The 15,928-nt window shown below is 30.6% G+C and overlaps 1 protein-coding gene across 1 annotated transcript; it reads right to left on the bottom strand.

Annotated features, from left to right (window-relative positions):
- Window positions 1-3,166: 3,166 nt before the first annotated feature.
- On the bottom strand, window positions 3,167-5,764 carry LOC120171773 (dnaJ homolog subfamily B member 4-like). Its single transcript, XM_039179428.1, has 2 exons — window positions 5,076-5,764; window positions 3,167-3,952 (listed from the first exon to the last, which is right to left on the bottom strand). Exons 1-2 carry the CDS (start codon window positions 5,699-5,701, stop codon window positions 3,508-3,510), a joined length of 1,071 nt encoding a protein of 356 aa, XP_039035359.1. The 5' UTR covers window positions 5,702-5,764; the 3' UTR covers window positions 3,167-3,507.
- Window positions 5,765-15,928: the final 10,164 nt, after the last annotated feature.

The raw sequence follows: 15,928 nt of genomic DNA, 5'->3' as shown, positions 1-15,928 counted from the left end.
GTATTTATGGTCCGAATAACAATTAAAAATTAACCCCTAACTCTAATTATATTTGATTTCTTTTAATTTTTGTCATTTACATTTTTCCCTTTAATTTATGTCATTTGCATTTCTGCCCTTTAATTATGTTATTCTAATTTCATCATTTACATTTCAGTCATTTAGTTTTTGCATTTTACTTTCTGTTTTCTTTTATTTTGCTCCTTTATTTAATGAATTTTAATTTCAAGCCTTATATATTTAATTTATTTCGATTTACTCCCTTTATATTTGTTAATTGTTTTTAATTTTCTTCAATTTGGTCTTAGAACTTTGATTTTAAATTGAATCCTTAGATTTAGATTTCAAATATTTTAGTCCTGATTTAGATCACTTTATCTTTTAGATTTAGTCCTTAAATTTAGATTTCTTTTAATTTCTTCCATAGTTTACTAAAATTGTTTAGCCTTAGTTAATTGTATTTTGACTTGCCATGTTTTTACATTTTCATTCAAGACCATTATAGTTTATATGTGCATATATACACGATATCTTTTGACCCTTATATAGGTCAAATTTAATGTAGCATGTTGTGAAATTTATATGGTATGGAATATTGTTAAGTTAGGTCTATGCATACTTTTAAATTTTATTTAAATTAATATAGATAAAATGACATATTATTTAATTCATTTTTTTGTGTTTATTAATCATGTTTGTTTGTACATATATATATTTAGGTTTTACTTATGCTTTCAAAATCAACATGTGCAACACTCATAAGTATAACTCGACTCGATTCAAATAATTGGACTAAGGGTAATACCCTTTCATTTTTAGGTCATCGTGGAGTGACTGTCTTAACGTATAAGAAAGTCATTTCTGATAATCTTAAGATGAAAGTGTATCCCGTCAAGTGGAACCCTAAAAAGCAATCACACTTTTTTAGAACGAGAGAATAAGGAATGTTCGTATATTTAAATTATTCGATAAAAGATCGTTAAAACTTATAAAATGTCTGATCTCGGCGTCTTTAAATGATTGAATATCCTTCTTCTTTCTATAAGGATTGGTAATTTCTAATTTAATTTTGTTTACTTTATTTTATCATCATTCATGCATTCGAATTAATATTGAATTTTAGAATAGAATTGTAATATTTCTTTATTTCGATTGGAGTAAGAATTGACTGCTTTAAGGCATGAGAGGTTGTTTCTTCTCGATAGGAAATAATCAAATAATATTGTATTTCGTCCTAAAATTCAAAGAATATTATTTGAAGGGATCTTAAATTAAATTAAATTCAAGCTCGTAAATTTTATGGCAAAGACAACTAATTAATCGACTAGGTATCGATTTAGGGCAATGTGGGGTTCTAATCCTTTCTCATGCGTAATCGACTCCCGAACTCAATTTTTGATAGGCATGCCTTAAAATGTTGTTTAATAATTTTTAAATTAAATTTTATTAAAATGACAACATTTTGGGTGCTCAATCACACCCTAATCAAATATTGGTAGAGATTCCTCGAACAATGTTTTATTTTGAATTTTAAAAGGAAACCCTAAATTAATCGAGACGAGATTTTTTAAATCACACTTAATTAAAAATTAAACTTGTGTTTTTTAAAAAAGAAATTGTTCCGACAGTATTCTGATTTAAAGTTATCCCAATATATTTTTAGGAAATTAATGGTGATTCGACAAGTTATTTTAAGGAAGCAAAAAGGGTAAGACAAAAGGATCCCATCCTCGTACTTGTTTGTAATGGTCATGAATAAGCTATCCTATAATATGCTTTCAGCTATATGGCCATAGCTAAAGATAAATGGATTGATAGCTAAGTATTTATCTTATGCTCCTTCACAACAGCTTATATTTGGTGTTAGTAGGGCGAATTCATACCAAGGCAGGGGCCAAACTTAGATTTTCTTCAATTTTACCGTCATAAAATTAATTAACAAAGTAGGGGGAAAAAGATAAGAGCATCATGTTTACCAAGTAAAACAAAAAACTAGAATTTAAAATATAGTAGCATAGGAATGGGAGGAAGTTAAATTAACACTTAATTATTTCAAATTAAAATGGGATAAATTGATAAAAATTTAAAATATTTAGAATTTATTGAATTATTTTAAATTATTATTATATCACATCACAACATCATTTATATTAAATCAATAATTAAATTTAATGACAAATAATTAAAATAAAAAATATAATATTAAATATAATTTAAAAATAATAATTGAATGATCAAAATTAAAAAAATTATTAAATAAATCATTTATCTCAAAATTAATAATAGGTGATAATCGATCATATATAAGACTTCAGTAACAGGTGATAATAGATGAATTTTATCATAGTATATTAGTTAAATATAGTACTCGTAACACGGAATGCAAGGATGTTGAATTTTCAAGGTCAGCCAATTGTGGGTTACAGATTTTAGCCAATAAATAATTACTACGTAAATATCTAATAACCCAATTCCAACGCATAACAGGGAAAAGAAATTGCATCTTGCTTATTTACAAGGAGAAGAAATTATCACTTCTGTCCGATTTATCATCTGCAGGATGCACGAATCAAACGATTTCAGTGATTAAAGGAATATTATTATCTCTAAAAATAAACGAATCAAACGACTTCAACAATTAAAAGAAGATTGTTATATCTAAAAATTTCAGATTTGAACAAGACATCTACATGATATTTGAATGTACATTGTCTAATGATTGAGATTCATTCAAACAGATACTACCCATAATCATTTTATACTAGTAAAAGAAGTTGATTTAGATTACATTCAACTTAAAACTTAATTAATTAGCAACACCAATAGATTTATAGGTCAAATCTTAATAATCGATGCTAGAATACAAAATTATGTTTGGAATTTGAGTTAATATAAAAACTCACGTGAAACAAACCTAAGTAATCCCCAGTCTGAACATTTTATGCCTCACATGAAACAAAAAATTCATACATACGAAAAAACATAACTTCTCAACCTTCTAAAATATCATACTTTTTACTACCATACAAGCAACAGTATTTTTTATGAACCTAAACAAGGCAAGGCAAGATAAGAATTCCAAAACAGAATTTGCTGATTAAAAGTATCTTAACATAATCAATTTTCAAAAAGAACAAAATCAAGATAATCAGCAATTTAATGTTCCATTTGCAATGAATCAATACACCAAATCAACTTTTTCCTTCAAGCAAGCCGAAAATTCCAAAGGCATTTGACATTTTTATGTATGGCATTTAGTTTGAGTGAAACCCTCAAGGAATATATAACTCAGGTCTAATTACCTTTTTAATCCTATCCTTCCAGTTAGAATGAAACCTATTCCCACTTCTCTCCAAAGGGTTGATGTAATGGCTAGCCAATTCTCAGCTCCTCCAGACCCATAGGAATAGTGGAAAACCCAAAAACTTCCAAACCTTCACATTCTAACACTGTAACCACGCTATTTACATGCAACAGAAAGTTCAAGACCCACTAATATTAAACATGTTACGAAACACTGCCCAAAACTCTCCTCAACTCAGATTTCTGTTCTGTGGTTAGCCTTGATGGGTACTTGACATCTAACTTGACCCTCAAATTACCCTTTTTCCCAGGTTCTTTCGAGATAGGCATTCCTTCGTTTGGAACCACAACTTCAGCACCGGGCTTGATGATATCAGTTAGAGGTATCAAGAGATTCCTCCCATCCAGAGTAGTCAGCTCAAGAGTCCTACCAGTGAGGGCCTCTAGCAGAGTAATCTCCTGATTGACCACCAAATCATTACCATCCCTTTTATAAAGGGCATGTGGTTTCTCCTCTATCACAAAAATGACATCAGCAGGGATTATACCAGGCTCCTCATTGCCTTTCTCCGGGAATGTGATCTTTGTTCCCCTCTTCCAACCAGGTTTTATTTCAATGGTCAATATCTCCTCTACAGTCCTAGACTTACTGCAAGAAATTAGTTCAGCTGTCAGGTCAAAGTAACAGCGGGAAGTATTCATGTAAATAGCACCGCAAAGACTATTAATAAAAACGAATAGAAAAAGGCTAATACAGACCCAGACTGGGTGTCATGAGATGAATGTGTTAGTTTATCTGTCTATTTTTCTATCAAAATTGAGAATGCTACAAGAATTCATAATTCCTATTTCGTTCTTCTTCTCTAGATGATCTTTAAAATCCCATAGGTACCCACAAATAACCTATGTGTTGTAACAGCATAGGCTAAAAGAGGAGCTCTTGCTTCCTTGCATATAGGCTCAAAGACAAATCAAGCAGGCTAAAAAGTGAAACAGAATTATTCAAATCTCAGAATCTTATCTTTAGAGAACAAAATGTCCTTGCTATGTATCCTAGGGTCTATGAGACGTAAGGATCTTATGGCTTTTAGATATTTAGAAGTGAGATTATTGAGGAGATTTAGGTGACTCAAAACCACGAGATTCACTTGTAAATCTTCATCTCTATTCCTAAACAGAGAAGCATAAGCTGCGAGGTTATAATATTTAATCATCCTTCATAGGAGTTTACTTATTCAACAGCCTCTGCTTGTCCAATGCTAACCTCATCCCCCAAAAACATGGTTTGATACTTCTTATGATCAACAAGAAAACAGAAGACCGTTCCTTCCTTGAGTCAACATTTATTTTTCACTAAAAGTGAGACTGCCCCGGTTTATTTGGTATCCATCGTAAACAACTCGAAATGTTTTCTGACCATAAATAAAACCAAATAGAACAAGAAATTTAATACAAAGAATAAGCAATCAGAAGAACCAAATATAATTTGCTGCTTTATAAGAAGCAATTAAAGATATAACATAGCCTGCCATCAAGCAACAACGGGTCTTTTCTTCTCCAACAAATATTTAACTATCAAACAAACAAAGTTCCCATCTTTTCAACAGCATAAATCACATGCACAATAAACACCAAGAACCATTTCCACCATCTAGAAAACAAAATTCTTATATTTTCGATACCATAAATCCAATAAATAGTAATCTCATTTTATACATAATTAAAATTAAAGGCATTAAATTTGCATGTATATATAAAAAGACTTAGCTTACCCTTGAACGGATTGATCAAAAACATTCCTGGAAATTCTCATTTTCTTCTTGGCACCTTTATAGAGCTCTTCCAGACTACAAGGCAACATATTTTCCACAGCAGCGGCTTTCCTCATTTCTCCATTACTAGTACTGCTACTAGTCCCGTAACCACCACCATTATTATTATTCCTAAAATGCCCTTCTCTAAACCCTCTATTTCCTCTTCCACCATTGGCCTCCGCCCCAAACAGTTCCTCATATATATCATCGGCGTTCCGTGGATTAAACCTGAAAGAAGCCGTATTAGGTTGCTGCTGCTGCCTCTGGTTGTTATAGTAATGGCCAGCTCCGCGGGAATATGACGTGGAAGCGTGCGATTGGTTAGGCGGGGCAGAAGAAGGCGGGAACTGTCCGGATTTGAGAGCCTCCTCGCCGTAGAGATCGTAGATCTGACGTTTCTGGGGATCGGAGAGAACATCGTAAGCTTCGGAGAGAAGCTTGAATTTGGCCTCGGCTTCGGGTCGTTTGGAGGAAGGGTTCTTGTCCGGGTGCCAAATCATGGCCAGCCTTTTGTAGGCCTTTTTGAGATCCTCGTCGGTGGCATGGCGATTCACTTTGAGGATATTGTAGTAATCGACGCCCATTATTCTGGGTTTGGGGATACAAAATTGAGGAGGATAACCAGCACTGAAATAGGTAAAAAAAGGAAGATCTGACGGTTAAATGGGAAGATCAATCTCTCCTTTAATACCGAATGAATAATACTCTTAAAATCCTTCGTTCGAACGACTAAATTTAATGAAATATTTATTTATTTCAATAATAATTAGTTTTAGCATAATAATATTTTTTTATATAATCTTTACAAATTAATTTATATACCAATCAAACTTTCGTTTAATAACTTAAAGATTTAGGTAAATTACAAATTTAGTACCTAAATCAGTTTTGGTCTGTTTTAATATTTAAACTTTCAATTTTTAAAATCATACCTAAAGTTTAGTTTTTGTTTTATTTTAGTGTCACGCCATTAAAAACTTTTGTTTTTATTTCATTTTAGAACGTGTACGAAATTTAACGTTAAGTTTAAAAAAAAATGAAAGTTTATGTACTAAACGAACCAAACCTAATAGTTTAGGAACTAAACACGCTAAATTTATAATGACGGGATACTAAAATAAAATGAAAACTAAATGTTAGATATGATTTTAAAAAAATTAAAAGTTTAGGTATTAAAACGAACTAAAATTAATAATTTAATTACTAAATGCATAGTTTACCCTAAAGATTTTAGCATCTAACTAATAATTATGTACAAATCTGATCTTATATTATAAAAATATTAAATGAAATTTTTTGGGAGTGGGGCCTACCCCAATAACGTGATGCATATGACACTTATATGCTAGGGTTGAATTTAAAATTGAAATTTAGGGTTTGTTTATTCTTATAGATTTTTTGGGAAAATATATTTTTAATTTTTTGAGTTTGATTAACGCAAAATAAATGATTAATTTAATTCATTTTTTGGTGAATTTATTTTTTTAAAATTAATTTATGGTCTAATTTTTCGTAACCGTTTTACAAACTTTTAACTTTAAAGCATAAATACTTAAAATATTACTATTATATATTTAATATTAATATATCATTTTAGTAAATTTTAATAAAAATATTAATTATTAAATTATATTTATTAATAATTTTAATAATATTCTATTACATTTTATCAGTATATCCATATTATTATAATATACAATATTATACTTTTATTTTAATAATATATAATTAATTATTAATAATTTAATATTATTTATTAATTTCATTAAAATAAATTTTTTGAATATTTAAAATATATTTATTAAAATATAATATAATTTTTTATTTTAATATTATAATTTTTTTAATATTATTATTTTAATAAGTAATTAATAATATATTATTTTTATTTCAATAAATAAGTAATATAATTTATAATAATTTTATTTTAATAAAATATAATAATCTTAATATTTTTATTTATAAAATTGTAGATATACTATTTTAGTAATAATATTGACATAAATAATAATAAATAAATTATTTTAATATTTTCAAATTATTATTATTATTTTGTTAATAAAATTATTATTTATGTATTTTATGTTTATAATAAAAAAATTAAAAGAAATTACTAACCAATGAAAAATGAATTGCTCAACGTCATTCAAACATTGTAAAATGATTTTTAAAAAATATTTTTCAAAAAATATAATTTATTTTACAAAATTCATTTTTCGAAATCAGTTTTCCATGAAACAAAAAGACTCTTAGTGAATTTATGGATCAATATAAGTGGTTAAATTGAATGTTATTCTTTTTTAAGGTTTTGGGTTTGAACAGTAGCATTTGTATATACATTATCAATAACTTAGAAAAAATTGTGAATATATATACATATAGGGTTAAGTCCAATTATGTAGTGTAAAATAAAAAATTTGTACACTTTTTTAGGATCATTGGATGAGGGATATCAAAAACTGAGATTAGGGATGGGCACGGGGCAGGACAGTGCAATTTTTCTGTCACCCCGACCCCATCCCACCCCAATGATTAGAAGCTTTTCTCCCGCCCCGAACTCGCCCCGGTTCTTAGAATAAAACCTCGATCTAGACCCGACTCGACTCAATGATTACAAATTTATACATTTTAGACACAATTTTTAACCTTGTAACAGTGTATTGCGCCTGCATTTTAATTACTGAAAATTCTTTTTTTTACTACAAAAGAAAAACAATTAGAAAACAAATTAAAAAAACATATCAATTAATCACACTTTAAGCATCAATTTTCTCCTACAAACGGTGAGTCTGCTGCCTATTCTTCATATCCAACGACTAACAACAACTTTCATAATTTTAACATTCTAAATATCAAAGGATTAAAAAAATAGAAGTTAACATAGTCCAAAGCAGAATTAAAAACTTAATAAAAATAATACAAATCATCGTAAATATTCTCTAATTTCAGTCCATACTCAAAATATCCAACATAAATCTTTTAACCAACACAAGATAATTAACAAAGTCCACAGTAAAATTAAATAAATTCTAAAACATCTTTTAACAACATAAATCATATAAAACAAGACATAAATATAAACATTTAAATGAAGACAATCCTCCAATGTCATCGACTTCATGTTCTATAATATTCTCTAACTACATAAATCCTACACATAAATTCATATAATAAATATATATAGAAAGTAATATAAAAATAATAATAAGTATGTATATTTTAGTTACCATCTCAATTTCATCTAGATCCTCAGAGGATGAGTTTGACTTATTTGAATTTGATCATAAAACAACATAAATAAAAACAAAGTCCACTAAAAAAAATAATAACTAAACACATAAGTAAAAATATAATCAAAATTCTAAGATAAATATTTTTGTACCTTTTTCTTCTTCTTCTTCTTCAGCTCATAACCAATTTTAACGACATGTCAAAGTTTTTATCATTGATGGATGGAGTCTATTACGTTGTGCATTCATCAATCTCCCTCTAATACTAAAATTGAACTCTGAAACAACACTAGAAACCAGTAAAGTATCACTTGCAATACCTTGCAATATAGGAAACTGAGACCCAATTGTCTTCCACTAATTTAATATATCGAAGTTTGACAATCAAGTAACGACATCTTCCTCTAAATAACACTCTAACTCAAACAATTGAAGCATAAGCATCATAACTTCCCAATTTTCCTCCCATGTCAACAACAATATTAGATGTAGTGGTGAAGGATGGATGTTCACTCTCCAACGAAAACTTTTTTTCTTGATACTCTCGAACCAAATCTCGAAAAAGTTGCACAATTCTTTCAACTTCATGTTCAATAGCATCCCCATAAATATCCTCAAAGTAATACTCCAACAAAACAATTTTGTACCTTGGATTTAAAAGAGTAGCAACACCTATGATACATTCACATCACTCCAATACTTCTCAAATTTCCCCAACAGACATTTCACTTTTCTTGAAATAGTGGCATTACTAGTATAATCCATTGATTCAATGCCACCCTAATCGAGCAAATACCCATAAAATAAAGATTTTTTATTGAATATTTTGTTCCCGAAAACTTTTCAGTGATCTCATAAAACAAATTGAACTTCTCACAAATCATTACTGCAAAGTTTCAATCATCTTCAGTTGGTAAGTGCTTGTACAAAGGATCACGATACAGTTGCACACAAGTAAAAACATCCTTGTACGATAAGGTAGTTTGAAGCATAAAAAAAGTTGAATTCCATCGAGTTCTAACATTAATGTGTAACCTTTTTTGTAGTTGAAATATGCAATTGTTGCACTGTCTTATCAATTTTTCCTATCTTTTTGGAGTGTTGGAAATAGAAACTGCAAAATCAAATCGTTAGCACTAAATGTAAATAATAAAATGGAAAATTCAAACAATTGTGTTGTGTTATGAACCACTACCATAGAAACGAATTTTGCTTCGATGTGTGTAATCCCTGCTATAGGTGGTCGTCCCCCGAGGTTAGCATAGCTCTCAGAAAATTTGTTCACCCAAATTTTCACAGTGGACAATGGTGGAACTACTCTTCTCACCGGAAAATATGAAAGCTTTTTAGAGAGTTTATAAAAGAGAAGAAAAGCTTTGAATTCTTGGACAATATGAGAATGAGAAAACCATCTCTATTTATAGGCTAAAAGAATGGGTAAAATCATAAAAAGAAACCAGTCATAAACACTAATTTATTTCTGAATTTAATCACATAATTAATTTTGTAATTCTTTTGTTAATAGCTGACTGAACCTAGACACAAAACAGTTTATATTCATCCTAAAAATATTGTTGTTAAACCAGCTGCTAAATCAACTAAAATTAAGGCTCCTTAATTTTTCTAATAAAATCAATAATTAATCTGCTATCAACATGAATTTAGGTTCGAACATAGCCTCAAAACCGTCTAGGTTCAACCCTGGAAATACATCATTCAAATTTTCAGAAAGTAACAGTTGTTATAGTTATAAAAATCACAGTGGATTAAATTTTGATTTGTTATCAGTCAGTCAGCTAATAACGGATAAATACAACAATTAAATTACCTATTTGAAAAATATTATTCTTCCTATAAATATGTTTTAAATAAATTCATTTCAGTTTTACAAACATTTAAAATTCTTCTGTATTTTCTCTAAAAGGATAGAATGTGCTCGGACATGTCAAAGACACATGTTACCATGATCATGACCATGACCACAATCACGACTACGACTCCACCCGACCCAGCTAGACAGTGATGGCGGCGGCGCACACGCATGCGAGTGAGTATCTTATCTATATTCAACAAGGAAGGGAGAAGAAGTCTCTTTAAATACCCTTCACAAGGGATATACCCTTTCAATGTAGGATAAATGTCCTTAAGCTCAACCAACATTCCCCCACAAAATAAAAAATAATTCTTTTGAAAAAAAAATGGTTTCAAAATTATAAAACGAGAGAAGAGCAATTTTGAGATTAGTAGCTTAAGAACTAGTAAACGTATCTGAAACTAGTACATAATGATGATGAGTAATTATTCTCTTAGATAAGTGAACAAATCTTGAACTTTCTAATATTAGGTTTAACTCATAACACACAACTAACCTCTTTATCCACCGAAGTCATTGATGTGTCAACAAAGAGTATTTACGAACGTATATACAAGTAGCCTTGTTTCTTCAGGATTATAGTAAGTGTATTAGAAAAATAACCCGATGTTTTTCATAGAATGTGACTATTCCTTCTCACTTATGTAGGTTATTTCATCAAGTTTATCTCAACATAAACCACACAAAACTGGGCTATGCAATAATTAAGAGCTTTTATAATAACTCATCCTCACATATGGGTAAGGTGAATTTCTTTAAGTTCATTTTTAATAAACCACCCAAACTCAGAGATAAAAAATCATTAAGAATAAATATTTAACCTCAACGATCAGTGGATTCTATGTGTCCTTCTCATTAGTAATACCCAAACTCTTGGGTTTGAATTCGTTAAGAGTTTTTTAAGAAAATCCAACCTTTCAAGCGGTAAGCTCACCTAATCCTTCGCAATTAGGACTAGCCACTCAACGTTGGGTTGTGAACTTATTAATAATATATATTCAGCCAAAAGTCAGTAAATTCATCAAGTCTTTCTCACTAAGACCACCCAAAGCCTGGGCTATAAATTTATTAAGAGCAATTAAGATCATCTTATGCATGTACATTATTCGTCATAGGGATAGGTAATATAATATACACTATGATTCTTTTCATAGTTTTGTTTGACCACATTAAACTTAGATAACTAAGTTGGGTATCCACCATGAATTCCTTAACCAATGGACTTTAGACTTATCCCCCTCTACGAATCCATATCCAATTTCTAACTTAACCATTTTGGTAAGTGGATTAGCTAGGTTCTTATCTGACTTCACATACTTTAAAGAGAGTACTTCATTCTTTATTAAATGTCTCATTGATTCATGTCTAATGTGAATGTCTATTCTTACCATTGTAATCTTGGTTTTTAGCCACACATATCGAATCTTGTGAATCACACAATAAGGACACCGTAGGAGTAAATTTTCCCCACAAGGGTATTTTTTCTAACAAGTTTATGACCCACTCAGCTTCTTGCCCAGCTAAGTCGAGAGTAATGAACTTTGACTACATTATAGAGCGAACAATACAACTCTGGTTAGCAAACTTCCACAAGATCGTTGTGCCACCGAAAGTGAAAACATACCCACTCGTAAAGCTTACTTCATCATTATCAGTAACCCATTTGGCGTTACAGTAACCTTCTAGAACTGTAGGATAACCAACAAAATCAAGTTTCCAATCCATAGTACCTTTAAGATGCTTAAGTAAGGTCTCAGTGTAGTCCAATGTTCACTACTAGGATTGTGAGTATATCTACTAATCCTACTTACAACATAGATAATATCTAGCAGAGTGTAGTTCATTAAAAACATAAGGCTCCTTATAATTTTAGCATACTTTTGCTGGAAAATGATTCTTCCTTTATTTTTAAGGATTCGAATACTAGCGTCATAAGGAGTTCTGACAGGGGTGGCCTCAAAACTGTCAAATTTCTTTGACATATTCTCAATACGATATATTTGATTTAAAGAAAATCCCTTATCAGTTTTGGTAAACTTAACTCCTAAGATTACATCAATCTCTCTTAAGTATGTTATCTTAAATTTAGTTGACAATAAAATTTTAGTTTTGTTAATGCATTCAATGTTAGTACTGAATAACAATATGTCATCAACATATAGACTTATGATAACACAATCAGTCTCGAACATTTTCAAATACACGCATGTATCCACTCCATTAACAATAAAACCAAATATTAAAATGGGTTTGTGAAATTTCTCGTACCACTACCTTGGAGCTTGTTTAAGGACATAATGTAACTTTTTAAGTTTACACTCTTTGCCTTTCGATCCAGGTGCTTCGAAACCTGGTGGTTGCTCCATATCGATCTCTTTGTCTAGATATCCATTTAGAAATGTTGTCTTTACATCCATCTGATGTACATGCAACTTATGAATAGACGCTATCGCAAACAAGGCATGGATCGTTCAGATTTCATGATAGGAGAGTGCATATCGAAGAAGTTTATACCAAATTTATGATTGAATCCTTTTACTACTAGTCTTACCTTATATCTCTAGATTGACCCATGTGGCCTAAGTTTCTTATTCTGAAAACCCACTTAGAGTTGATCGGTTTAAACCCTCTAGGCAATTCTATTAACTCCCACGTGTGATTAGACATTATTGACTCTAGCTCTTCATTTATTATAGTTCTCTAAAACCTAGCATCGATAAACTTATAGCTTCAATATACGAATTTGGATCCTCATCTAATAGGAAAGCATGAGCTATATGAACAAAAATAGTGTTTACATCACTTAATTCAAAAATAAAGGAAATTACGAAATCTAGATTAAAAGCGGTGATTACTCTTTCTCTTTTACTTCTTCTAGGCTATAATTTTATCTCTAGAACATCCTCAACAAGAACAGAAGAAGTCGATAAGTTTCAATACCTAATCTAGGTTTCTTCAAAGTGAAGTTATCTTCAAAGAACACAACATCCCGAGATTCACGAATAGAGAATTCATGTAGATACATGAATATGTATGCGACTCTATTTGAAACATGCCCGATGAACATTGCATCAATGGTTTTGGGACCGATATTGGACTTCTTGAAGTCAGGGAATCTAACTTTGCCAAACACCCCACACTTTCAGGTATTGCAAATTAGGTGCATAAGCTTTCTATAACTCGTATGGGGTATAATCTAATTTCTTATGAGGTACTCAATTTAAAATGTGATTTACAGATATAACGACTTCCTCCCACATGTTATCGGATAACCAAGGACTTAAGAGTAAATAATTCATCATCTCCTTTAAGGTTCTATTTTTCCTCTTAACTATCCCATTTTGTTGAGGAAAGTAGGGGGCAAAGGTTTCATGAATAATGTAATTATTTTCGCACACCTTCTTAAGAAAGTTAGATCCGTACTCACCACTTTTATCAGACCTAGGCCATTTTATTCTCCTATCAAGCCGATTTTCAATGTCTTCCTTATAAATAAGAAAGAAGTTTTCAACTTCATCTTTAGTTCTTAGGAGATATACCTTTGTATATCTTAAAAATTCATCTACAAAAGTTATGTACTAGTGTTTACCTCTCTTACTTTTAGAGTTTCTAAAGTCTATTAGATAAATATGAATAAGTTATAATAGTTCAGTCTTTTTGCTAGAAACAATTTTGAAAGAAGGTATAACATGCTTGGCTTCTATAGAAATTTCACATTTGCTAAAGTTATTTTCATCTAGATTAGGAAGTAAATTCATTTTAATAAGTTCCTTAAGAGAGTGATTGTTCACATTTCCTAATCTAACATACCTCATATCAAGTGTCTCAATAATATAAGCATAAGTGGTGGTTGTATTACTTTTATTAAATTGGGTTTCGATTACAAATAAACTTTCGTTTAAATAACCTTTCCTTACATAATCACCATTCCAAGAAAGTATAAGTTCCTCTGCTTTGAAAACTAGTTTAATGCTTGTCATATTCAATAATCCACCACTAATAAGATTTCTACGCATGGAAGGTACATACAGAACATTACTTAAGATTATAGTTTTATTGAAAGTCAACTTAGTAAAATCTCTCATTTTCCTAGAACTTCAGAGTTTCTAGATTTCCCCATATACACTTGTTCACCATTATTCATATCCTCAAACTTGGTGAACATTTACCATTTGGCATAGAAATGTATGAAAGCGTCGGTGTCAACGATCCACTCAACATTGTTCTCCACCAGGTTAACTTCAGAAGCCACTACTACTATGACTTTGTTAGCGTTCTCAGAAATGTTTAATTGTGGTTTGTTCTCATTTTGGCAGTTGGATCATTGTTGGAATTGGTAGGCTTTGTGTTCATCCGATCCGCACACATAGTAGTTGAAAGGCTTTGGTGGAGCCTTCACTTTTGTATGCTTCTTGAAGTTGACAACTTTTTGAGCTTTGACCTTATGCTTTTTGCCATCTTGTCTTTTAGGTTTATTAAACATGGATCTTGAGGCAGACTCATATTCAACCAGATTAACCTTAAAAGAAAGATTACTAAAATGAGTCAACTTATCTTTAAGTTAGTTGGCTTCTTTTATTTTCATGTGGCTCACTAGATCTTCAATAGTGAATACTTTTTTCTTGGTCTTCATAGAGTTTCGGTAGTCGGATCAAGATTTGGGTAGCTATTCGATGAGGACATTTAATTGCAAGACTTTTCACGTTTTCATGCCTTCGAGTAAGATGTCAGAAACGAGCTTCTCATAGTCATAGACTTAAAAGAAACATGTCAAAAAGTTTAGTTGACATATGCCTTAGAAAAAAAACCATGAACAGTCTTGTTATCTTTCTCGTATTTCTCCAAGGACACCTGGGAAGGAACAACAACAACAACGGTTGGAAGAACTTCAATGGAAGGAGTAAGAGTTGAGTCACCTCCGATAACATTAAATACGGTGTTTGAGGATGAAATTGGTTGCGGAATCAGCTTTAGCAACATGTAGTCTAGGCCACGTTGTTTGAAGAAAATGATTATCCTCAGGGACCATCGACGATAATTTATCCCATCAAGAGTATCAAGTTTTGACAAGTCAGGAATGAGCTTAGCCACGATGTTCAACATTTTGTAGTTTAAAATTCATTTCTAAATTGTTGGAAATAGAAACTACAAAATGAAATCGTTATGACTGACTATAAATAATAAAATGGAAAATTTGGACAGACGTGTCATGGTATGAACCACTGCCTTATAAATGAATTTCACCTCGATGTGTGTAATCGCTGCTAAAGGTGGTCGTCCCTCGAGGTTAGCATGATTCTTAGAAAATTTGTACACCCAAATTTTTAGAGTGAACAATAGTGGAACTAATATTCTCACCGAAAAATAGGAAAGCTTTTTAGAGAGTCTGTAAAAGAGTAGAAAAGCTTTGGATTCTTGGATGATTTAAAAATGAGAAAACCATCTCTATTTATATGCTGAAAGAAGGGATAAAATTGTAAAAAGAAATAAATCATAAACACTAATTTTATTCTAAATTTAATCACATAATTAATTATATAATTCTTTTGTTAATAGCTAGTTGAACCTGAATACAAAACAATCCAGATTCATCCTAAAAATATAGCTGTTAAACCAGCTAAAATTAAGGCTCCTTATTTTTCTCATAAAATCAACAATTAATCTTTTGTCTACACGGATTTAGGTTCGAACATAGGCTTAAAACCATC

The sequence above is a fragment of the Hibiscus syriacus genome, unplaced genomic scaffold (genome assembly GCF_006381635.1).
Source record: "Hibiscus syriacus cultivar Baekdansim isolate YM2019G1 unplaced genomic scaffold, ASM638163v2 tig00111837_pilon, whole genome shotgun sequence".
Taxonomy (NCBI): Eukaryota; Viridiplantae; Streptophyta; class Magnoliopsida; order Malvales; family Malvaceae; genus Hibiscus; species Hibiscus syriacus.
This window is presented reverse-complemented; position numbering and strand designations above follow the sequence as displayed.

Bases quoted from the DNA above. Each gene is read 5' to 3' on its own strand.
- LOC120171773 (XM_039179428.1), bottom strand. From the start codon at position 5,701: ATGGGCGTCGATTACTACAATATCCTCAAAGTGAATCGCCATGCCACC. The intron at 3,953-5,075 runs GTAAGCTAAGTC...AATTTCTTGCAG, and splicing joins TTTGATCAATCCGTTCAAGG to TAAGTCTAGGACTGTAGAGG.